At 39.7% G+C, this 26553-nt stretch overlaps 2 protein-coding genes across 6 annotated transcripts in view; one reads left to right on the top strand and one right to left on the bottom strand.

The window, feature by feature from the left end:
* The window catches only part of LOC106127654 (transcription factor GATA-5), a 41013-nt gene extending 18704 nt beyond the window's left edge, over positions 1–22309 (top strand). Inside the window, exons 2-8 of one of the 4 annotated variants that reach the window (XM_013325822.1) lie at positions 12255–12503; positions 15682–15822; positions 17247–17338; positions 19643–19776; positions 19966–20090; positions 20290–20624; positions 20898–22309. In XM_013325822.1, the coding sequence (XP_013181276.1) occupies positions 12338–12503; positions 15682–15822; positions 17247–17338; positions 19643–19776; positions 19966–20090; positions 20290–20624; positions 20898–20990 (1086 nt within the window). In that variant the 5' untranslated portion in view covers positions 12255–12337 and the 3' untranslated portion in view covers positions 20991–22309. Of the gene's footprint in view, positions 1–12254; positions 12504–14091; positions 14844–15357; positions 15823–17031; positions 17202–17246; positions 17339–19642; positions 19777–19965; positions 20091–20289; positions 20625–20897 lie in introns of those variants that run through there. The other 3 variants (XM_013325824.1, XM_013325825.1, XM_013325823.1) reach the window with 3 other exon arrangements.
* Positions 22269–25341, bottom strand: LOC106127655 (diamine acetyltransferase 2). 2 transcript variants are annotated; one of them, XM_013325826.1, is made up of 6 exons: positions 25130–25341; positions 24642–24693; positions 24176–24387; positions 22963–23014; positions 22687–22898; positions 22269–22478 (listed from the first exon to the last, which is right to left on the bottom strand). In XM_013325826.1, exons 1-6 carry the CDS (start codon positions 25211–25213, stop codon positions 22296–22298), a joined length of 795 nt encoding a protein of 264 aa, XP_013181280.1. In that variant the 5' UTR covers positions 25214–25341; the 3' UTR covers positions 22269–22295. The 2 variants fall into 2 exon arrangements, with proteins under 2 accessions (XP_013181280.1, XP_013181281.1); XM_013325827.1 differs by lacking the exons at positions 22269–22478; positions 22687–22898; positions 22963–23014 and adding an exon at positions 23770–24048 and having other exon boundaries at positions 25130–25340.
* Positions 25342–26553: the final 1212 nt, after the last annotated feature.

The raw sequence follows: 26553 nt of genomic DNA, 5'->3' as shown, positions 1-26553 counted from the left end.
TCTCAAATTATAATGCGGCATTGCATGCATTATAATTTTATTTGCGAACAGATATTTAGTTATAAGAAGTATTAAGTAAGTAAGAATATATTGATAACTTTATAAGAAGTACCTATGAAATTAAACATTCAATTTTTATTTTAAGTTTGATTTAAAGTAAATTTACTCTTCATTAAATTATTTAGACTAGCTCATTGAGGACGTGACGTCACAGGAACTTCTTTTTTTTACATGTACCATACAAAGTCAGATTGCATTTGAACAACGCGGCGATGCGTCAGAGTCTTTTTCCCATTACAAAGTGAATGTCCATTACTCGCAGCGATCTGTCTTATTAACAGCTCTTAGGTGAGACTTCAAAGGATTCAAATGGTTTGTACAATATTCCTTATATCAAAGTTGCGCAGTTCAGTATCGATATAGACTTTGATTTTATGATTTGTGAGCATCGGTAGCATATGAAGTGTAACAAAAAGTAGTCCGATGGTGAATTACTGCAGAACTGTTTTCTTTTGTAATGAATCAAGACAATGTTTATTTTTTCAATTCCAAAACGTTTTGAATGCTATTCATTTCAATGTTAATCTTTCTCTTAAGGCTACTAGAATCTTTGTGGGTTTTATCTCAATAGATTCTCATATACAGATAAAAATATAAAAACTAAATTGATGATTCTTGTTTTAATCTGTATTTATCATTTACGTTTGTTTTATAAATAATTCATTAACTTTTTAAAGTTTTCATGCGCAATGTTCTGCAAAAACTTACTTCAAGAGAGTACTGACTGTGTTATCTCCACGGTATATTATCAGCTTATCTCTTTATATTATAATTTGACGTATCATAGTGTTTGTCGTTGTCAGAGTTGACTTGTGTTATGTTGTGGTCAATGAAAATGCTGTATCTGTTTACGTTTAATCTGTGTTATCGTGTTATCTATTCGTGAATATGAAACTTGTTTTCATATTTGATAGAATTAATTCAGTATCAGAATAAATGTATTGACGCCTGTTTAGATGCGCGAATCTTTACGACATTAACTTAAAGTGACAAAAACTATTTAAAACATATAAATATTTAAAATATTTTATTACTTTCGGTATTGATTACTTTGTGTGAATAAAAATGTCGACAGCTCAATGTGACGGCCATCTTGGATTGATCTTGGATCATTTAATTTAAGTAATCCAGTCTGCATTAATAAGGAACAAAGTCACAGAGTGGTCAGGTATATTTCTACATAAATGTCTGTCGCAAGTAAATATTTAAATATATATAGAAATATGTAGTCCATTTTGAGCAGTCACCAGTAACTTTTGCGTATTCGCCTGGGTCCGCACCCAGGGTAAGACGAGTCAAGTTGAAGAAAATCTTTCTGAATTTGAATCAAAACACTTTTCTAAAAATGTAAGTTTAATTGTGTGCATCAGTTATACAGATTTCTTTACATTTTCTACAATATTTATGCTACAAGTCATGTAGTATAAATAAAGAAAATTAGACTTAAAACAATTGATTTCTTTTATCTGTCTACTTTTAAATGGATGATAACCTAGGGGACATTTAGAAAATAGTTCAAAATAAAGCAACTGTGTATTTGCTTTGTTATACATTTATAAAAAGGAAATTAAGGAATAATTACTAGTATATCTATTAATTATTCTTTCATATTCTTTTTTATATCTCTCCAAAGTAAGGTTGGCCAGAGGTAGATCGTAGGCCGCTCGTAAAATCAAACCTAAACATTACACGGACAGTGTCAGGAATTGTGATCTCATGAGAGCTGAATGAAAGATATTCACTAAATAGACATAGTGATAGCGGTGTGTTTCCACATTCCTGCGCAGTAGATACAGATAGTACATAGCGAGACATCACCTCGAGACAAACCTGTCCGTCCGTCTCACACGCGCACGCGCACGCACACGCACACCGACGAGCGCGCGTCGCACGACAGCGGGTGTAGGGCGACCACGCTATGCGCGCACAGGACTCTCCCTGATTACTATCATATTTAATAATACCTACGTAATAGTAATAACAGCTACCGGAACATATGTTAACAGTGCCGGTGCGATTTTACGTTATGTTTATTTCATTACATTTTTATAAGTTAAGTATTTCTATACTTTTCTGCTATTTTGAATACTTGGAGAGTAACTTACATACTTCACTGATAAATAATTCTAAAAACTTCAGTAATTTTCATCAAAGGACTATGGTGACAAATCATGGGCACAAGCGCGCGTCTCCTCGTTCTTATTTAAAATTATTGAGCCTTTGGTGGCTCTTAACGCTAGTTTTAATTTCTACATTACTGCAATACACACGTGACATATATTATTATGCGGCATGGTAATTATAGATCAAACATCGAAATAAATCACAATGCATTTGATTTGTCCCGTCGTCGTCACATCGTGGCGTTGTCACCACGCGAGGCGCGAGGTGCGGGGTGCCGCGGGGGGCGGGGCGCGCCGGGGAGGCGAGTGGGCGTGGCCGGGCAGGCAGGCTGCACGTAGAGGCACCGCCGGCACCTCGCCGAGCCGAGCCGAGCCGAGCCTCCTTCACTCCTCCTAATGTTTTGCTCTATTTTTAGTCTCGAAGTTTTGCTTTAGTCTTGCGACCGATTAATTAATGTTCCAGCAATAAAACTACATATATTCTTAGCAGGAATTCATTAATTCCTTTACTGACCGACTCGCGCAGGACAATCCATTTTGGTCTAGTTAAAATTGTAACAATCAGAATTATTAATTGTTGACAGAAGATCGATCGAAATGAGAGCAATATTTCTAATAATTATGAAATATGAAATTGCTTGACACGTACAAGACGATGACTGCGACCAATAAAAACATAAAAAAAGGAACATTTTAGTATATCCCGGTATATGTAATTGCACCGTGTTATTGGCCACGAATACAAAAGGAACTAAGGACTACGCGCCTCAAGTGGAAGCAATTCCAAGCTTAATCTAATGAGTCAGCTTGCCAGAGACCTAATTTTGATCTTCTTCTCCTTCCTACACTGTCTTGGTAATAAGGGATGAGAAGAGGAGGTGGACTTAGCGGAGGGGAGGGCACGTGGTAAGGATTAATTTTGGTGCGTTGTCTCATCCGTACATTAAAGGTAGACAACGCATCTGCAATTTCGTATGTCTGTGGGAAGCGGTCGCTTTGCTATTTTACCGAATTTATAAAAAAAAAGCTTCCTTTCGAAAGTTCCACCACTCACCAGGCATTCACATATGGAAACACATTTCTATTTAAAGCCTAAATTGTGTAAACAAACGAACGACACCTTTAGTACATGGAATCCATTATGCAGAATAATTTTTACTAGATTTTACGTAAAATTATGGTATCTGTTTGGATTAGAAGGAAGGAAGGAAAACACGCGAAAATGTGTTTTCTCATTTTTCCCTGCATCTTACTTCTGTCATAGTGATATACTCGTAAGTAAACAACAAGTTGTATACCAATATTTCGGTGCAGTGCAAACTCGCTGTCTAATGAAGCTGGCAAACAGCGCAAACAGCTGCCACTAACGGTCACACCTCCGCCGCACTAACTAGCTGCGCGATCACAAACAAGTCTCCTATAAACATTGACTGTACTCCATTAAAGGTAGAACTTTTTTTTAACTTATTATAAATGTTTATTTCGCTATCAAATTGTTCTAGCGTCAGGAACTAAATGCAATAAGTAATAGACAACTTCTCTCTGCACCTGCTGCAGCCGACGTTTTGTCTACAATGAAATATAACGATGTGTGAATGTGACAACAAATAATTCATGCTTCTATATAAATGCCTCATTCATTTATAGTAAATTTTACCCTTTTATTGTTTCATTACAATTTGTCAAGTTGACAAGGAAGTTTGTCAAATACTAAATTCAAAAATTAAGTCAAACTTTACAAGTAATGATAAATACTTAATATATAAGACGAACAGTATTGCTAACAACTCTTAATTTAATGGTTTGATATTTTCTTTAGCCTTTGATTATCTTCTTAGCCAGTGTGTGGCGCACATTGAGAGGAAACCTTTCTGGAGAGTTCACGTAAATAGGTATTGATCATAACATTGCGCAAATACAAAAAGTGTGAACGCAAAGTGAACGAAAGACGCGAAAAAAGAATCACAAATAAAATGATGTTGAATTGATTCGAGATTTCCAAAAATAAAATTATTTCGTGAGCCGCTTACTTATTAGCACTTATTAAAATGCTAATAAGTAAGCCACTATCATGCGAACAGTTTAATTGAGTTTTGTTTAAAAATAGCTAATTAAAAGAACATCAACTTTTCTAAATGTTTTTTTAATCATAAAAAAACTTTAATTCCAGTCCATAAATAGTTTATCAATTTATGAAACTTATCAAGTCTAATGCCATAAAATTATCGACATGAAATTTACGACAGTACTCGTGAGTGTTTGTTTTTAAATATACCTTTAAAGCTGTGAGCTACTCCTAGCTATTGATGTGCTATATAATAAACGTTAATCATCATTAGTAGCGATGGTCTAATGGTGCAATCGATTAAACACAACCGAATTTGGCGCCCGTCGGGGGTTTTACGAGCGGCGGCCGCCATCTTATCTCATAGCGCCATCTGTCGGCGGGAGGACGCACGCGCTCCATTTTTTGCTATTGCGAGTAATTCGACGCGTCGCTCATAACGCGATAACAAAAGATAACACGGTGACGAAAACAATGCTTTGTCAGCTAATAACGTGTCGATGTCCAACTTTAAATAGACTTTAACATGCGTGCCAATATTGTAACAGTTATCGTCCACTGACACTATCTATAATACTTGTATTCATATTGACTGTACTGTATGCTACACAATAATTAAGTTATACTATTATTGGTGGACTGTTGTATATTGTTCGACGTGAACATCTCCCACGAGCATATCTCTGCAATTATAAAATCAAATAGCAGTTGTTAACGACAATTGATCACTTAGCGTAGAATGTGCGCTCCCGCTCCCGCCCACTCTGTATTTACTTTGAGAATTATGTACTGCATGATAGTTTTCTCATGTATCTGTAAGCTAATGTCGAGGAATATTATCTAGATAAACAACAACAGGCATATTACCTACAATATTAAACTAATACCGTTGCTGCATAAAGGTTAAGGCAATTTCCTATGGTGTAGTGATACGGTTATTTATTAAATATTGTTTGACTTAATGTTAAAAGTAAGATCACGGAAGCTTTTGAGGAGGCATCGGCGGTAGTTTGTGATCACAAAAAATACCTAATAACTAAAAGGAAAGCGCAGTCTCAGTGTCGGAGAGCGCAGCGGCCACTTGTCTGCGAGCCGCGTCGCGTTTTATGACATGAGAGAGATGTCAAGTGGCCGCCGGCGGCGCTAGGGGGCGCTGCGAGAGGCGCGGGGCCGGCACCTGCGCGGCACTTGACGCCACGTGGTGCCGCTTGGTGCCGCGCTGTGGGAACCTCGTGAGGTACCGTTACAAACCGCACTTGGGAACACAAGTCATCTCCAGTCTTAATGTCCTTAAAATAATACGTAACTGTAACTGTAGCTACTTCAAAGCTTCGGTTTGATCTCCGACCTTGTTATTGTCTCATCGTATGTACGCAATATTAAAAGGAGTCAACATCATATGCCTGATTTAAATGCGAACACTTGTGAAATATTTGTTGTACGGGGAAGAATGTGATATAATTTCGTAGAGGAGCAACAAAATGGTTTGCTCAACATATAATACTTTGGTTCTGAATCAAATATCATAAGGATCGCGGCCGCGGCTAGCACACGCACTACCCGCCAACGGGCATACAGCGTAAGACAAATGCCAGGCCTCGATGCCGGCGGCGCAGTGGGCACAAATAGCCCGCCGGGCCGCTGGCACCGCGGCGGCCGGCGCTCCGGCACTCCGGCACTCCCACGCGCGCTAAGTGCCGGCAGACGCACAAACGACGTAATACGGACAAATGGAGGCGGCTATCTGCTCCGCCGCCACGCTGATTGATTATCGAGCGCGATACGCCAGATGCAGCTTCGCCGCCGTCGCGCGGCGCCGCTAGAGACGCACTCTTACCAGCGCAACATTATGATCTTAACAGCGGAACCTATAAGATAGCACAAAGATAAAATAATTAAACCTTTCGACACATAAATAGCATTGAAATATGAAAACGCTTTGATATTATATTCGTAGTCACAATTTCATTGTTGGCGACGACCGGTGTTAGATAATATAATAAATAAAGGTGTTAATCGCATGTATTATCCCGTCGGTCTCAGACCAGAGACAAAAGACGGAAGAGCGCGGCTTGGCTGTGTTACAGCGAGGAGCGTGGCGCCAGTCAGACGCTCTCGAGTGGGCTAAAAGCGTTACGGCGTTGGCCTAGGTCGGCGGCGGGCGGTGCCCCACTGACACCAGCTCTTAGCGGAGCATCTCGAAGGTCGAGCCAGTCTCATAACGTCGACTATAACATTTTATACCTGTTTATTGTCATAATGGCACTTAGCAGAGTACGAACTGTAACAGGGTATATTTGCATCCTTCATGTTCTTAATATTATTAGAAAAGATAGAGAAATATATTTATTTATAACGATTAGATGTTTTTTGTATATTTCGTTCATTGATTGTGTAGTTGGCGGGACGGTACGGCTTGTTACGTACAGAGCAGAATCAGTGATATTTTTTGCAACTGTGTGCAAATCTCCGAAAATTCCGTACAAGTTTACAGCCGATACAACTTATTGGGTACAACCATTACAAAGCCAGATAATAATTTGGAAACGCAGTAATTGAATTAAAAGTAATAATTGCTCGTGTGTGTAGTGTCGACTAGCAGTCGGCTGTCGTTGTGGCCGCGGACCTCGAGGACTATTAGGCGGCGCATTCGGGTCGGCGAACGCTTCATTTAAAATTATTCAGAGTCGGTTCGTGAAATAATTGAAGGCAATTATTTTTATCGCAGCCGATAACTGGTATTCGTCAGCTCGTGTAAATTGTGCATTTTTAATTGTAATTGTTGATTAAGAGGCCGCTGGGGAAGGGGGTGGCGGCGGGGGCGGGGCGGCCCAATTCCATGTACTAACGAAATTAACACATTATTTCGTAGGCATTTTAAATGATCGTCCAAATCTAAACTGTTAAGTGGAGACATCGATCGAGGGAATTAAACATTTTATAACTAAGTAGCATTCTGTTCCTCACACTCTCGACGGTGTTTTCAAAACCAATAATGACAATTGTTATAAAGATGTTTACAACATAAAGTCGGCATCTGTACTTTGTTACGTCTCATTAATCATTATTTAAGTTTAGTTTCTACGAAAACAAAAACATTTTGTATCACATATATGTTTTGTGTTAAGAGCTAAATCATTAGGACCAAAGTTTTAATAAGAAATTTTTGTATTTGGTAACTTACTTTACGCTGCCTTTACAGTGTCACTGAACAGAAAGTAGAGTAAGTCGCTGGTACTACTGTTGCGCCGTGTTCGCTACTTTTATAAACCATTTTTACCGGCGCGGCCGTGTCTCTTATTCAAATGACAGTCGTGCGGCTAGTCGCTCAGTGGAAAATGTACTTATGTTACGTTAAAAGCAGTCCCGGGCAGTGGGCCGCGCCGGCGGGGCAGAGCGGGGTCCGGGGGGCGGGGCGAGGGTGCGGGCCACTAGCACCATAACTTTTCGTAGCGGTCATAAATCGCGTGCCGCTAATGCACCGCATAAATTCGCGCGCCCGGCGCTCTCCGCCCGCCACCAGAACCAGCCACGGCCACGCCCGAGACTGCGCTGCACTAGCGAGGGAAATAATATGTACGCATCTTATTGTATTCTATCTCCCTTTCGTTACATAATTTAAATAGGTTTTATGTAAAAACACACCTACTCTGTCTCGCGTATTCCGAAAAGCATAAACTTTAGGATCGTTAATTTTACTGCAAACGTTTTGTCTACAGTAACGATTATCCTTTGAGGAAATGAAATTTAAAAAAAAAATATATATATATATTTAAGCGATGATAGCAAAATACTTTAAATGACTTTCATGTCTTTTATTTATGTGTAGAATATAAAAGCAAACATGTTGGATGACTTTAGCTATACTATAGCTAAACCTACACACAATACTCTGTGACGGCAGACAGACGTTCTGTTTGATGAAAATATTTCCGACTCAACTCAATATCGACACAGACATTATCGCGTCGGGCAACATGCCAAATGTATCTTACTAGCTAACCTGTAAAGTGGATGGAATATTACTTTAAGAAAAAAAATATTCTCTATCAATTGTTTCTAACCGTAGAATTTCACTGTCGTGGAACTTGTAGATATACATATTATAATCTTTGTTATGTCAATGAGAATGAAAGGGACGACAATATATTCGTATACAAGTTGTTACGGCAGTGGTTTGCCGTTTTCATACATCGTCGTTTGATCACCCGCCTACACATACAAACTAAGCAACTTACAGTAAATGCGCGTCTCTCATATCAGCTACGCAGGCATCGTGTCACGTTGTAAAGTTGTTAGTTAACTGCGAAATGACGTACTTATGATGACTTGAGTGTCGCAGATAGCAAGCTCGGCTGTGTCGGTGTGCGCCGACCTGACTGCAACTGACGGCAACTTTGTAAATTAAACACATAATGACTACAGCCTTCCCTTCTTTACAACACGGAACCGCTTTACATTGTATATTTAAAATTGTTTTTATGTTGGAATTATGTTTAATATTTAAAATATGTTGTTCTTCAAATACACTTTAGCTTAATACATCTACGCTATATTTAGGTATTCATTACTTTTCATATTTACATTTTATTTTAATTCGTTTAGGTAAATACTGAGCGAGAGGGCAACAAATAACTTAGTAATATTTTATTATATATTAATTATTTCTGTCCCTCGTGTGATCATTTCATTGTAATTGCCACAAAAGTGAGGAAATTATAGACAAGTTCGTAGAAATAAAAATACAGTGAAAACTCGATTTAATCCAAGTTTTTTCAACGATATATTTTAAGAAAGTATCCGACGCTACATCACTTGTGACAGTTAACCCTAATTATAATGAATGATGTGCTGAATAGTCGGGGATGGTGGGTAAATTATGTAGCAGTACGATGTGGTGACAGCCAGTCTCGTTTTCATACATTCGACACGCTGACAACTGCGACTACGCCTGCAGAAGTCGCATTCCTCGCTTCCTCACTCCGCTCCAGTGACAACTGTCTATTACAATGATTTACCATTCACTGAGTTGCACATACATACATCACAGCAGACGATCATGGAGTTTTATATTAATTATTTAAAAAAATATATTAGCCACTAAAATGCGCCCACCATTTTTCGACAACACCACTGACCGACGGTTTCTGAGGCAAAAATCCCCGTTTAAAAAACAATATTATAAATAAATACATGTAAGCATATTTTGAGCTGAAAGGAGAATCTGTAAAATGGATTTTATTCTATTTCTTTGCATATTATGAAATATGGTTTAAAAAGCTGTAAATAACGATGTTATATTGTCTGTAATAACGTAGGTTTATATATTAAAAAAAGAAACTTATACTTAAATGTGTAGGTATTCCTGAGTTCCAGGCGCGGCGCGGCGCGGCGCGGCGCCTCCCGATGGAGCGATCTCTGTCGGCAACTTAATATCCTTTTCATAATTACTCATATTCAGTTCGCAGTTATTTTTAGCGTTACTCGATACTCTCTCTGGACGCACATGGCAACTAAATTTGTCGCTATTAGTATCTTCGTTAAAAAAATAAATTTATGGCGTCGAAAAAACTAGGGTTAGGCACTTTGTCACCAGGGTTATTTATTGCTCAGGGGTTTTAACGCGACCCGAGTATTTTGCAAAGTGTTTTTGTTTGCTCCAGTCACATGTGTGGATTGGTAACAACGTGGCATTTCAATAATTACTGATAATTTAGCACCGACCTGACGACTGATTAAGTGATAGAACCGCAGGGACTAATAACTACCTTAATAACATTCATTTGACAATATTATACTTATCTTTTTGTTTGTCGTATCGACATTCCGCGCACCTTTCGCTAATTGCGAAACTGTTAATAGTGTTTTAAATATTATACATAGCAATTCGTTTAACCGCACGTAAAAGGTTAGAAGTGGACTATAGAACTTAGAATTTAAATAATTTGTTTAAGATGTAATTATGCGACAGTTATCATTGATATTTGTGTAGTTAGTCAGGTTAACCGTGACCTCGTCACACCGCAGCGTACAACGCTGGCCGAGTTTCGTGTCATAACAAGATGATAAATAACACTTGCACGGTACATGATGTGTCAATCATCCGCCACGCGCGCTGCAACTTGCAACAGATGCATTACCTTGTTGACTCACTGCAGCCGCACTGCAGCAAAACATACTTTGTACATCACGAAAATACGTAAAGTAGTCGTTATGCTTGAAGTAATAAGAGCTATATACAAATAACAGTATTCAGTAGACAGTTTTTCAATGTAAATGTAAGCGTACGTGCCTTATCTCTGCGGCGGTATCTGTTGCGATAGGGCTGCACAATCGGTGATGTGCCAAGCGCCGGCAGAGCACGCCGCACACCGCACGCCGCACGCCACCCAGCTGCGCTAAGGAGCCCATCAATGCGTCACATGTCGGCTCTACGACACTCTCGTCTAACAGCCTAGTCATAGCTCTTGATTTGCTTAATATTCATTTGTTTTTGATGTGACACTTATCGGTATATTTATAGGTATACTTAACTAGCTAGTTCCGCGAATTCGTCCGCGTGAAAATTTTCAAGCAATTATGCCAAAGATTAACGTTGCTCTATACAAACTTTGAACCCACACTTTAGACCACTAAGGGATAAATTTCTAAGTGATGGCCTACGTAGTATCAGAAATCTCTACGATCCATTTCATGTTTCTTAATGCAGAAGCTGCACGTTGATAGTTGTCAGTCAGTTTACTGTTTTGTCTTCTGGTTATAGATGTGTATAGATTGTTAATTGATTTTCTATTTCTTCTTAATAATATGTAACATTTACCCTTGATGTGACATTTATATTTATTGGTTATTGTTATAAAATAAGTCTTCATAAACTTGTATGTAACTTTAATAACAAACTACATAATGTAATATATAAAGTGTGGTAAAAATGTAAGCAAGTATTTCCCGATGTTACATTTTTACAAATTTAAATACAAGTAAATAGTAATTAATGTTAAAAAATATTTTTAACGATAATAATATTTTTAAATTTTAAAAATAAATAATTTTGAAAAATAAAAAATTTAAATAACAAATCGGGAAAACTTATATAAATATAGATAAATATACATAGTATGTAGGTACCAGGCTGATATACCATGCCGTGTGACGTCACTGCTCGATCTCGTCATTCTGTTATAATTAACCGCATCAGTATAACTTGAGGAATCCGTTATCATACCATGCCATGGTTTATTAAATAAACAAATAACAAGCGAGAATCGCGCTTTAATTCCATCACATTGTATTTAGCTCAACACACAAACAAATTACATCTGAATTAATTGTGAACGTTGTATAATAATAACAAGAGTCACTTATCCTGATTTAAATTCATTGAAACTTAACTATCTGAATAATAACTCAAAAAACAAAGTTCAAATTCTCACTTATAGTAGATACATAATGCGAATATATTTTTCTAAAAGAAAAAGTAACTAAAGTAGGATTACCTTTTGCTGGCTTAAGTAAGAATTCAAGCTTTACTCGTTCACTATTATACGACACATAACTTGAAAGTCGAAAAGAAAGTTTCAATGTGAGCAAGTGAATAATAAGTGTAATTGAGATGTCGAGTAGTGCGGACATGCGGCGGACATGCGGCTCGCTTGCTTGGCATGTGTCGCTACGCTTCGCGGACTTTCGCACGCGCCAATCTATGATATCCATACAGGTTTATGTTTCTTTGCAAACGGGTTTTTGTTTGTATACACAAGTACACATTTATTCGCTTAATCATTTCTGTTATAATATTAAAATACAATAACATATATAGAGGAGTTGATTACAAAGACTATTTTTGTTGTTATTATACTTTTAGGTTTTAGGTACCAACAACTACTTCTTTAAATATATCACAATGTTAGGGTATTGGGCAGCGAAATTGTAGGCCAGACTAAGCTATTGTGTTGACGATGTAATGAGTCGCTTTAAATATGTGTGTGTGTGTGTTGTGTGTTCAGGCGCTGTGTGCGGGGCAGGCGATGCAGCAGTAGCGGCAGGCGGCAGTCGGGCAGCGGGCAGCGAGTCGGCCAGCAAGGGCGGAATGTTCGGCGCGGGGGCTGGAGTGGGCGCAGGCGCGGGCGGGTACGGCGAGGGCGGCGAGGCGTGGGCGGGCTACGTGGGCGGCGGGCGGCTGCAGCAGTATGCCCACTTCGCTCCACACCAGAACGTGTGGCACCACCATCCCGCCGCGCACCACGACTCATACGGTAATCATTCTAATATTATGAATGCTAACGTTTGTATGGATGGATGGATGTTTGTTAGGAGGTATCTCCAAATCATTAAGCATGGATCACGCTGAAATTTGTATAACAGGAGAATATTGTGAAATAACTTTACTAGACATACAAACAGGACAGTATGGATCAAGGTAAAGAAATAGAATACTTGAAATTAAATGTTTAATAATAAACTCAAAAACAACTTGACATTAGAAAGCTACATTATCACTGAGTAAGTAAAGTTCTTCTCGAGTATTACTACATTTTTAAATTTTCGTGAGGAAAAAGTCGCGGCCAAAAGCATAGCATCGTATAACAAGGATGATCAGAGCAAATATCGGAGTTTCGTCGCAATGTTACAGTAAGATAAAACAAGGAAAGATGTTAGAGACACGTCCTCCTAGACTTAGACAAACATGTTTATATCCACACCAGTAAATAAGATAATACAAATAAAATAAGAAATAACAAATATGAATATATTTCGATCTAGTTGGGGATTCATTATTAAAGTAGAGCTGCTATGATTGTTCGTGTTAACAATATTTTGAACAAATTCAAAAGAATTATGTTCCAAGTCGGCTGCTAAAAATGATCCATGAGTTACGTAAGATTTGATTATGTTTGATACTTCGTTCGTAAATTCGTTGTCAAAATTACCATTGATAGCCACAAATAAGTACCTACCGTATCGTTTGAGTCGTGGGGAATTACACGCTTACGTACATATTTTTTTTTAATTTATTTAGATTATTGGCAATTCCCGGGACACGTGATAAAAATTGTTAGTTAAATTATTAGAATCATCTCAAATATAATTGTTGAATTGTTTGCAATGCTTCTTACTAAATCAAACATTATTTTTTACCCACATTAATTCGCAAAAATAGCGACGTGACCGCTGCCCGTAGACGCATTTGCAGATGCGCTGCCTACCTTTAATTACAGAATGAGGATATTTCCTTTGACTTCTATGCGTATCCGCATCCGTATCCTCCGCCAATTTCACGCCACCTCCAAGCATTTCCCTGCAAGAAAAGAGTAGGAAGGAGAAGAGGACCAAAGTTAGACGTTACATACTCAACATCAGACTGTACGCGGAATTGCTTCCAATTGAGGCTTGTCTTCTGTGTGATCGCGATATTGCACTGATCGTGGCGGAATATTTGTGCAACAGATGTTGTTGTTACTGGCGTCTACTACTGTTGTTATTGTTTTATTCTTTTACTGATTTAAATAATTGAGATACACTAAACTAATCGAATATTGATATCCACTATCACCGGTGCTGCCAACTTTCGATAAATAATGAAAATTTAATAACTATCGCCGCGGAACCGTCTTTAGAACCTTGTATATATACTTAGGTATATTATTTGTTATAATTTAAAATTATTATTTATTACAATTCTGATCAATTGCACTTTTTATCCCTAAAATATGAATTGTTTGACATGATATGATAGTGCCTACATAATATATATATGAGTTTTGAGTATCAACATGAATAATAGTTATGAAATCATCAGTAGAACAACATCACTTACAAATAATTGATAACAAATGAAATCCCGGCCTCATTAGTGAGTACAGTAGTGAGATCCGCTGAGAGGCGGCGCGCTGGCCGCGTCTCCGCAAACCGCAATGCAACAACAAGTGATTCAATATCGCCTCCGATGTGGTATTCCCAGAAACAGATATGTTTCCCAACAGAAGGATAAACGTATTGTTTTTGTCCATCTGAGGATGGATCAGCGGCCAAGGGGCGCGAAGGGGGCACGTATCGGTCGCCGGAGTTTCTCGTTGACTAGAAATCCTACAAATACCTAAACCTGATTAAAGTACATCTTGTCACAATTCTTTAGATGTAGACATTCATTGTTTAGGATGGGAGTGTAAGTCGTGAGTGTCAAGTGTTGCACTAATTTGATTCATGCCTTTTTTGTAGAAGAATAAACTACTAAGTTTATCGCATTAAATCTTCATTTCTATTTTTGAGAAAAAAAAACCGGTGTTAAAATTGTTGTAGGTTTTAAGTGATTTTAAAAAACGTAGTCTTTTTCCTTCTCGTGGCCGCACACGAGAAGCGCACGAATTGAACCATATCGCAACAATAGCGGGCAGGTCTACTGAATCAGAGGCGATAAGAGGCGTCGCGCGCGCTCGCTGGCGCGGTCAGTGCGCGCCGCGACCTCTGACCGTGTGCTCCTGTGTGCGCCGCGACCTCTTGACACCTCCTGCTTCTGTCTCTGCGTCCCGAGTCGACCGACATGGACGCCTTGCAGCACTCGCCCTCATGGCTACAGAACTTCGCACTCCTGGCAGGTTTGTGCCAGCGCCGGCGGGTCGCGAGCTCGGGGCGATACGCGGCGGCCTCGGTTTACGCGACCGCGAGTGATATCCGATATTATCAGTTCGACTTAATGATTGTCAACAATGAACAAGCTCCTACCGCGCCAAAATAACAGTTTAAAGTTTAAACAGTCGTCGGAACAAAGAGGCATTTGTTTAATTAAAGCGATAGATAACTAATTACAATGTTGTTGTCAGATTTCGTCAAATCTGTTCGTTGACTAATTGTTCAATAGAACGATGATAAGAAGCACTCGATGACATGTTACATTGCTACAGTACGTGTCCGAGGCGGGATCAATATTATTGTAACATGATGTTACAATATTTCAACCACAATTAGTTAATATTTAAAATTCTTGCAACATTTCAAACATGAGTTTATTCATTCGTAATGTTTATCGCACAGCTTATCTTCATGTTTAAAAATGATTTTTTTTTTCTCGTATAATTCTTTAGTGTGCATATTTTGGTGGTATCATATTCTTTTATTGACATTGGATAATTGTAGTATTGGAATCTAAACTGTGTCTAGTTTAATTTTGGTGTAATTGGTAATTATGAGGCAGAGCGAGTGCCGCCTGCTGCAACATGGCTGGCATTACCGTCGTGGATTTATTGAGACATATAACTCATAAAACTTCGTCCTTTCAGTTACAGTTCTGACTGTTCAGAAACAGTAGAGCATTTGTCGCAAAAGAGTTAAGGTGATCAACGTGTGAGCAAAGTATGCTCTGTTGTGCTCAGTTAATTGCAGCTGGATGTGCACTATGTGGTTTCTCATTTTCTTATGTAGGTGTTTCATCAACAGGTAGTGGAAGTGTGGGCGGCGTGGGCGGCGTGGGCGCCGTTGGCGGAGTGGGTGGCGTGGGCGGCGCCCTCTACGGCCAGAACGTTGTGATGGGCTCGTGGTGCGGGCCCTACGATGCCCTGCAACGCCCTCCGGCGTACGGTAAGCTGACACACCGGCATTACATAAACACAAACCAATACTGTATATTAATGGCAAATTATGAAGATGATAATGTTGATGATAAAAACTTCAACTATTTTACTATTTGTTTGTGCAGCGCAGCATGCGATGTATAACATTGACTAAAACAAGGAAATTAATATTTATATAGTCAATGAATTAGTCACTTTGTAAACACGTCAGCGACATATTAAAGGAGTGGATTTAAGAGGATAACATCTCTGTACCTATTGTTGTACTGCGAAAGAGGCACATCTATTTGTGTCATGTTGTTGAACAACAAAGTTCTTTGATGACACAAATAGAATGTGTGAGGAATTGTGTTGCAATGCCTTTTTTACGAAGTTCTACCAGAATGTACAACAGAATTGCAGTCCGATATCCAAGGAGTATACGAGTCTTGGCTCTGAATAGATGCTAATAATTAATTGTAAAGAACAATTGCCTGGATTTGAGTTAACAAAGTGCGGCCGCAGACCACTATCTGCCGGATAGGCGATAAGCCGCGGAGGGATCGCCCTAGCGGTGGCGCCGCGTCGCGAGGCGCACTCCGCTTTAGGGAATTCACTGGCTACTGCAAATGTGTATGCTCAGTGTAACCTGTATCGGTTATAACTAAAAGCAAATGTTTGTAGTCGGAATTGTATAACTCAGGATATCGTCAAATATTCATATTGTAACATGTCGCACTTACCATCATCTTCTATGTATGTAATAAAATGCAGTGACTGCATTTATCAATTTACTTTATATTTAATTGTCAACATTTTTAATGCGTGTCATTACTATTTTTACCAATTTGTGTACCAGGATCCGATTTTATTACTAGACTAGACTTTTTCCTTCAATTCCATGTTATATGCTATAACGTTTGTTCTATTAGTCAAGAAACAGCGGAACGTGGTCTCCTTGTGTTAAGTGATTTATCCACATTCATACTGAAACATAGTGCCAGCCTTTAAGGCCCTCAATGGGACATACCTGAATGTACACGCAGCTCACTTGATGATAAGTGATTATGTGAGATGTTGGTGCTGCCTCTATTTCGTTTAGAGCGGCTAGGCTGGCAAACATTAGGTCCACTGCTAGATGTGGTCACTTAGGTGACAGAATATACTCCCGGCCGGTGCGCCGGGAGCCACAGGAGGCTTCGGCCTCGGCTGACGGACGCGGGCACTGCGCATACAGATGGCGTGCTGGAGGCGTACGAGGAGGGCCGCGAGTGTGTCAACTGTGGCGCCAACAACACACCACTGTGGCGCCGCGACGCTACCGGCCACTACCTCTGCAACGCGTGCGGCCTCTACCACAAGATCAACGGAGTCAACCGGCCGCTCGTGAAGCCCAGCAAGCGGCTGGTGAGTCCCCCGCTGCTCTGCTAGTAACGCTCTCTCTGCGAACAGGTGCCGACGCGGAGCTGCTCACCCGCTTCTATAAGGACGGCTCCGTGCAGAGATGGATGAGTGTGGAAGGCATGGCCAGGGGCATGAAGAAGGTGAGTCGGTGGCGTGTAGACTAGTGCATGCTTCCCGCCCCGCTTGACCGACGCCCGCGCCCCGCACCCCGCACGCGACTAACCTTTCCCTCCGACTTTCGCTGTAGAACTACACGCTACCGCTCCTCACCCGGCGGCGCCGGTGGTCCCGACTCCCTGGTACCCGTAGGCCTCTCGCCTCGGCGAAACGGGAAATCGGGACGGCCGGCGTCGCCCATGTTTGTTCGATAACCGATTGCGAAGCGCGGACAGTGGTTCTCGCCGGCCGGCGCACAGACGGGAGACGCGACGGTGGCGGGCGGCGCCGGGCCAATGACGCGCGGCCCCGCCCGGCTACCCGGCCCGGCCGGCACGCACACGCATTGGACGACGAGCGACGGCCGCTGGTTTATCTTTCGTTTATCGAACAGTTGTGTACCGTCCGGGTAACATGGTGGCGGTGTCTTCTCGCGCATGCTCCGAGTTCCAGACTTCGCCTGTGGTTGCACTTTTGCCTATCTTTGAGTCGAGTGCATCATGTATTATATTTCTTGTGTTGCAAAGATCTGCTTGCTGTAGTATTGGTTATTGAATGTAAATAAAGGTCGGAGCTAGCCGATGATCTAGGCTAGATGTAGTGGGGGCTGCATTTTTGCTCCCTTCTCTTATATAAAAGTAATTTTTGAGTTATCTATATATATAGTAGTAGCTTATACATGTATTTATTTTGCAATTTTTCAATTCCCTAGTGAGGCAGCTGTACCCCATATCCCCTCTTGGTGAAACCTATAATGATGTAAATAGTAAATACCTGTATATCGTCCTTATCTAATTCCTATCTTTACTAAAAAAACGTTCCACACATCACACATACATAAAGTAGGTTTTAATATATATATATTAAACCCTCATTTAAGAATTATTCATATATGTATAATACATATTTGGATATAAAGGTTTTCGTAAATAATGTACTAATTGAAACTGACAATTAAAGTAACCGGTCCCAGACATACCCCGGAGACGGAGTTGCTCCGTGTCACAGCAATGTGTGTGTGTGTGTGTGAGTGAGTGCGCATCGCAGCCTCCTTGTCTGATGCACAGAGATGTCCACCTTGTAAACTAAACTAGAGAGGGACGAATAACTTTCACGTTATAGGGTGCAATGTGATTTAACTATTATTATGTAAATCATAAGCAGGAGGCATTCTCATTGCATTGCAGATCTAAAGCGTAGGATTATAGTGATCATAAGTTTACAATGTACTCATTATCTTATTGGACATATCATTCATTTAAACTAGTGAGATTATAAAATAATGATGTTTACAATGTGACGGTAACACATGCATACAGAAATAATGTTCTTGTATGTATGATGTGACGTCAGCGTGTGTAGACATGTCCCCCCCCCCATCTCTCGCAACAAACACATCTCGATAAAGATATAAAGTGAGCTTTTAATTACATCGAATGCATCGATTTGTTCCATTTAAAAATTATTTATAAATAAGTAGTTCGGTGCTCACCTTTATCTGCAGCTTATCCTCCGTCATCTCCGTTTTATTATTCACATATTTTACACATATTTAATTAAACATTTCATTATTAATTAAGCAACGTTCAAGAGGTTTCCTCTTTTACACTTAATGTTTTATTATTTATTTCAGCATCTGTCAAATGAGAAATTTTAATAATGAAATCCTGTAAGTTCTAAAGTGGTCTTCAAGCATTTCGCTTGTTGTGTCAATTGATTCTTCCAAATTTTAACTCAGATAATTGTCTAATTCATTACAGAAATGTTTATTTTATCCTCATCATAATTAGAAGATTATCCTTTCCGGTGGAGCTGATTTTTTATAGAGCATTTTTTTTGTATTTGTAAAGTTGATCGTACATATATAGTAGGTACTAATAGTAATAAAGCGTGATTGTTAACCACAGATAATGTAACAATGGCATTGTGCAAATTTATGTAGCCGTCAATTGGTAAAATCAGTAGAGGTATTTGTGGTGATGCGTTTGTATTTAGTAAGGAATGTGTTGCATGATTTGCTTTATACACTTATATTATTAATTATTGTGATGGTGCCTTTTTACTTTTTAAATTACGACTAATTTTAAGTTTCGACCTATCTATAGCTAATATATCCATTTCCATTCTGAATTTATACTTTGTTTTATCTAGTCAGCAAAAAAATCTTATTTCTGTTATAACAGCGACCTTTTGACATTTACTTCCACTAGTAATTTGTTTAGGCTATTTTAGACACAATATTCGTGGTGAACATGTTGTTAACATTCGTAACGTGTGTGTGTACACAGTCTGCGGCGCGGCGACACGGCCAGTGCTGCACCAACTGTGGCTCTCGGAACACCACGCTGTGGCGGCGCAACAACGACGGCGAACCCGTATGCAACGCGTGCGGCCTCTACTACAAGCTGCACGGCATCAACAGGCGAGTACCGCACGTCTTCTATACCACAACACTAACACGAACGGAACCAAAGCCAAGAACGCGAGTGCTCCACACATAAGGCTAATCTTACCAAAACTACCTTCGACCTACAAAGTCTCGAGTTCAAATAACTGTTTAAACGTATTAACATTTTCTGTAAAATAATTGGTATGTATTGTATATTTGCAGACCTTTGGCAATGAGGAAGGACGGCATCCAGACGAGGAAGAGGAAACCGAAGAAGTCCGCGAGCGGCGCCAAGCCCCCTCAGGACAACGTAAAGAAGGACGAGCACAGCTCGCCGGGCATTGACGGTAAATACTGTCTACTTAAGTAATTTTTAAAGCCGCTGATTTACCAAATCGTACGTATCACCAAAACTGCTTCTGGTACTCAATAGTATTCTATTATAAAAAAAAATCGGGATAGCGGTACAATATCATATATCCACTAACCACTTGGTTTATTTGTTGTACTGTTTTTAAAAACATTTTTATTTGAACATCATTACAGAGAGCAAACCAAACGTGCCGGAGGCGCTCCCGCTGACCGCGGGCAGTGCGAGCGGCGCGGGGAGCGTGGGGCGGCCGCGCAGCGAGACCAGCAGCACGCCGGGCGCACACACCCACGTGCACGCGCACGCACACTCTCACGCGCACGCGCACGGGCACGCGCAGACGCACGCACACGGACAGCAGTACGGGCTGGGCGTGCCCGCCCCCGCCTTCCTCTCGAACCCTTCGCTGTTCAACATCAAGAGCGAGCCGAGCGCGGCGGGCAGTTACGAGGGTTACGCGCACGCCGCCGCGCCGTACCACTCCCAGCAGCACTACCTGCACGCGCTACAGGTAACACACACATACTCAAATAACTATTCAACGTAAGTATGTGTCAATAAAAGAAGAGTGAGGAATAAAATTTCCCTCGCCAAGTTATTGTAGAGCTTCGGTTTCTTTATAGAGAGAGGGATTTCTATTCGCAAAATGAATGTTAGAATTTTTAGCGCCAACATATTGTGCTAAGTACATGTACCATTGGGCGTGTGCAAATGATTTAATCATCCTTTTTAAATACAGCTGGGGAAAACCTTTCTTATAATAAAACACTGATGACATTCGCAGTACGGGCTCGGTAACGGCGAGGAGGAAGAGGGCAGCGGTTTCCTGCACCAGCGCAACGTCACCGCGCACGCCAAGCTCATGGCTTCCACGTAGCGACCCTCCGCACCCCGCACCCTGTTCAATGCAGGACGGAGTGACCGCACGCAGGGAAACGACTCAACTTTCCTAGTGTAAAAAGAACTGATGGATGTAGAAGCTGATTTCGTCTCGTGAACACACTTCACTCTTCCTGTACTATGTTCAGAAGATAATCTACTATCGCCGACGGAATCAGAATGACAAAAGACAAGTGACGTCACCACAGTGATGTGACTACAAGTAAGATGTACAGTGGCTGGTGTTGCTGACTCCCAGTTCGAGCCTCTGTGTGTAGTCGCCTTTGTTAACTCGAATCTCAAAAAGGCAACAATCATCGAAAGCTTTATAATGACTCGAAGTTACAAATGTAGTTAATTGATGTAGTTAATCAGATGTAATTTAATAAAATAATGTTAAGATAAAATTAGTAATAACTTGTAAATATGTAGTGTATTATTTGACTGAATAGCTTGTCATCTCTGTATCTGTATATTATAGGCAATGACTAGTTTGTGTACAAGGAGTTATGTGGTATAGTTAGGCCGCCACATGGCAAGTATCAATCCAAGGTAATGCCAAGTTCCTGACTCTTGCACTAGTCCAATTATGAATGGCCAATGTGCTTATACAATCATCACTAGCCCACTAAACCTCCACTGAGGGGTTTGGAGCCTACCCTAAGTCTGCGGTGACAAGGCCATAGTCAACAATGGCCTCATCACCCCTTAAAGTGAGTATTAAAAAAATGAGGTAATAAAGAATATTGAAGCTTCATCTTCTGAAGTAAGTGACATTGGTGTATGCATTTTAACATTGTTATAATAATAAGTAGACATCAGAACTATTAGATAATAAGTATGAACAGTATTCAGTTGTAATTGTTGGTTAATTTTGTTCAATAACTAGTTTAAGTTGTACAAGACATATGTATGGGCAATGTGACCAATGTGGAATCTTTGCCCGTATCAAGCATTTATTATTACGTCTGTATATAATAGTAGTAAATAAAATTATAACATTTATAACAAAAAATTTATTAAGAAAATATATGCACAGATTTATCACAGAATTGTAACTAACATATGTACTGCCTTACGATTTGATAAAACTATAAAATAATGAATTTTATATATTTTCTATGTAATTTAAATATATTTTATATTTGGCTTTATAAGCTTTGTGTATATTATTTCAATATGTAAGTATGTTCACAAACCGTAAACAATTTTAGGAAAGTTAATTGTATGTTGAATCTTTGTTGTCTCTCTCATTATGTCATAGGAATGTGTACAAAGTTATGTAGTAATATGAAATACATATCTAAGCACTGTGAAGCTTTGTTTTACTGGAGGCTAATGCGAGGGCGTCCCCGGACAGGCGATAGTAGCACCACTGCTCACTCTCCGTTAAATTCTTTGCGCCGATTGCCTCATAGAACTTGCGAGCTTGGTTCCACGCTAGCACATGAAAATCTACACGATTGCAGCCCATCTTAACAGCTTGCTGGAATTATATTAAAACTATCTCACTTATATGAAAAAAGATGTAAAGTTTACACACTTATGATAAGTGTTTTTTTCAAGCCCTTAGTACATTTAAGAATTAAAACTCTGAGCATAATATTGTATGAGTGTAGTAAATGAACTGTTATATTCATGATATTCAAAAGAACAAAAAGCTTATTTTCTAACAAAAAACTAGTATTATTTACCAATACAGTGGCAGTGAAGAGTGCATTGCCTACACCACGTCGGCGATATTTCTGACAGACATAGAGGTCTTCCAGCATGATCGCTTTGCCTTCCCATGTGGAGTATGTAGGGAAATATAAGGCATAGCCTATAACCTCACTTGGAAACGGTATCTCAGCTACTTTGCACTTAAAGGCCGGTGGTTCTAGTTCAAATCCATCACGTTGGAGATCTGAAAACTTACTTATTGTTATTAATCTAGCCTTAAGGAAATTTCAAAATATGTATAAAAATACCTTCAACAGTAAGTTTTGGACCATCAGGCATCTTTTCAAAGTCAGCTAGCTCCTAAAATGATTGATAGATGATTTAAGAAACTTGTAAAAGACAGCAATTGTAATAACCTTCTTGCGGACCAAAATATGATGAAAAATAATAAATTTTAGATTAAATACAATATATAACTGAGTGAGGTATAAGCTATAACTGCTCAATTATGGATAAGAATTTTATATCTTAACAGTTTTCGTTAAAACAAAAACTGTTTACCTGAATCATACCGATCACCGCATGCATATCGTGCACAGTGGCATCGCGTATAATTAATTCTCCATCTTTAAATTTTTCACCCATTATTGTTTAATAAGAGCTTTTGAATTCTTATTGAATTTATTTAATTCAAAACTTTGAAGTATGACTTTGACTTTGACAGTGGCATTTAGCAACAAATGATAATTGTCAATGTCAAATGACAATACGATGTTAGTTTAAAAATTTTGGTTCCTTTAAACAACTTTAGGAAAATCCTATAAACCAAATAAACACACAAAGACATCTGGCCCGATGAGAAAGGCGTTGCGCTATCACGGTTAGTTCCGTGAGAAAATATGTAAAACGTAGCCCATGTAGGGCACAAAAAATGACATAAACCCAAAACTTAACATGAAAGCTGCAGTACGAAAACAAAAGGGATCTCGTGACATTTGTGATGTTGTGAGGAGGGCGCTAGTGAGCTATCAGCATATCATAAAAACTCATCTTTGGAAAATGTAAGGGGTTTAGGATATATTAGTTATATAACTAATATCTTAAATATCTCGGTTTTGTGTAAAGGTCAATTTAATATCAAAATACATGTCATATAAGAGTCATAACTTAAGCAAACTTAACAGGTAAGCGACACATATTTAAGTACAATAAGAGCGGCGTTGTCACAATGTGTGAAGAAGGGCGGCGCGGCGCAGTTGTTCCGCGTCGAGGCGGTAGTAGCGCCAGTCGGCGTCGCTCAGGTCCACGGCCCCGCGCGCCTCGTAGAACGCGCGCGCCGGGTTCCAGCTCAGCACGTGCAGCTCCAGCCGCGCACAGCCGCGCGACACCGCCTCCTGATACACGCTCCATACCTTTACTACGAGCAACTCAAAAGTCTAAAGATATGTAGCGAACTCGTATGTGATTCGACGGAGAATCTACATGTTTATTTTGTTGGTCAAAAATTAATTCGAGTGGTACCGCAGCGACAGCAGCGAAGAGTCGCCGCCCGAAGCCCCGGCGGCGCCAGCGCTCGCGCACGTACAGATCCTCCAGCATGAGGCCGCGGCCCACGCAGGTGGAGTAGGTGCGGTAGTAAAGCGCGTACCCCGCCACCACCCGCTGCTCCCCCCGCACCTCCAGCACCTTGCACCCGAACGCCGCCGGGGAATCGAACCCGTCTCGCACTAGATCTGAATCGTGTTAACCTTATAACTTGCATGGTTATCAAGCCCAGTTTAAAATACTAGTTGTCACACATTTTAAAATTACATTACGTTTGAACGGCAAACAAATGGTAAAATAACTTTCAGAAAATTGTACAAGTAGTCATTGATAGAGATATCCTTTTTACATACATCGTGATGATGTTCTAAGTTAACATTAAAGGACCTTTTTTAATTTTTTATATATTTGCAAAAGTAACCGGTTGCGTGAATTTTTTTACCTGCAGCGTTCAGTCGCGCGTCATCGGTCAATTTCTCATAAACAGCCAGTTCCTAAAGAAAAAAAATATATTGGATGGAAATATTTACCATATTGGTATGACTCGACTCACGTCCACGTTCAAGATCAAAGTTAAAATTTTATTGAAAAGTTTAATTAATATTAATATAAATAACATCTACCATACACAACTATCGCTGTGCATCACTTCAACATCAGTCTACTGCTATGCATAGGCTCGTAGTCCTACGTCTTAAATGTAAAAAAGTTAAAAAAAAATAATTTTGTTTATTTCAGGCCTACGCCCATAATAGCATATCAGTAATAACAACTCTATAACAATAATTAGTAACCTTTATTTCAGGAATATAAAGATCTACAATAGTAATAACAAAATTGAAACATAGCCGGTCTTGTTATTTAGTGACAATTTATGGAGCTACCTAATGCCAAAACTTTAAGCTTCAAGTTTTCCAAAATTATTGGTACCTGTATCATCTTGTCTACTTCCAGCATGTCTTCTCTCTCGGCGTCCCGGATAACCACCTCCGAGGTTGAGGCCACATCTTCCATTTGTCCAATTACACCTCACTCCCTCACACAATCTAACTTTAAGACGTTTTTTTTAATGCAAGCAATTCGTTTGTTGTTATTTTGTAAATGTTGTGTTCCAGCGGCGCGGCGACCGGCGACTGTCTAGATTAGCTTTATCACGTCACTACATTCGTCCTTACCCTGACCGCGCGTATCTCGAGCCGTTTACAAAAATATCGCACAGTGCACTTTTATATTTGCAATACACGTATTTATAGCGCGGTCGTGCAACGCCTGCGAAAGTAGCGCAGGTTCGATTCCTTTATTTTTACATGATATCATAAAAACTAACCAGTTTTACAAGGAGCGAGCTAAAATATCTCAAATAGCAGTTGTAAGCGACTTCATTCGCACGGAATTCAAAATATTTATTATAGTATTTTGCCTGCATATTCAATACAAACAAACAATCAAATCTTTCTATTTATAATATCAGTACAGACAAACCGAGAACCAAGTATGAAAATATTTTTTTTCCCGCTCTGTCGGAAAAATTCACTAAAAACAAGCACATATATATTATTATAAATGAAACAAACTCTTTATATATCAGATTATTCGTATATTACTTAACAATGTACATAGAGTTTAGAACAAGATATAATTAATAGATGTGCATGAAATAACGTGCAGAGCGCGGTCACTGCACGCGTACAAAAATATCATTCTCAATGTACATCTTTACATTACATTACAGTACAAACTAACGTACGCACTAACTATATACAATATTGCAGATTTCATGTCCACGACCTGAGGAGCGCCACATCGCTGTAGCTGCAGCTGCAGTACACCTGACTGCATCGTGAACAGACGAGACGGCTGGTCAAAGTAATGCACCGGTGCTAGCTCAGTTCTCTCACATCATTACTTCTTCATAAGATCAAATGTGGTTTGTGTACAACATAAAGTTGACAGTGACATGAATGCTGCTCAGACTGGACCACGTTCACCATCACTTTTAAAGTTATTTATCAGGTAATGTTATATGATTTTCATGCAGAATAAAGTAATAACAATGTATAATAAAATGACAGTCTTTCATTTCATCTTATAAAAGGTTAAAAATAAATAAATATGTATAAAATGATTTCTTCCAAATACTAATAACTATGAATGGAGTATCGGAGACATGTAAAATATTGTAAGAAATTTGCAGACTGGTTTAAGCCCGTACCCTCTGTGTGGTGTCCCGGAGCGCAGGTTGTATGAGGTAGTGTGGTGGGGGTGGTGGGTGTGGTGGGGGGTGTCAGTGGAAGGCGCGCGGGGCGAACTGCGTGCCCCAGGCTGACACGGAGGCGGAGACGGAGGTCGCGGAG

This window comes from Papilio xuthus, unplaced genomic scaffold (genome assembly GCF_000836235.2).
Source record: "Papilio xuthus unplaced genomic scaffold, Pxut_1.1 DF824655.1, whole genome shotgun sequence".
Classification (NCBI taxonomy): Eukaryota; Metazoa; Arthropoda; class Insecta; order Lepidoptera; family Papilionidae; genus Papilio; species Papilio xuthus.
Note: the sequence above shows the minus strand (reverse complement) of the source record. Positions and strands in the feature narration are given on the sequence as shown.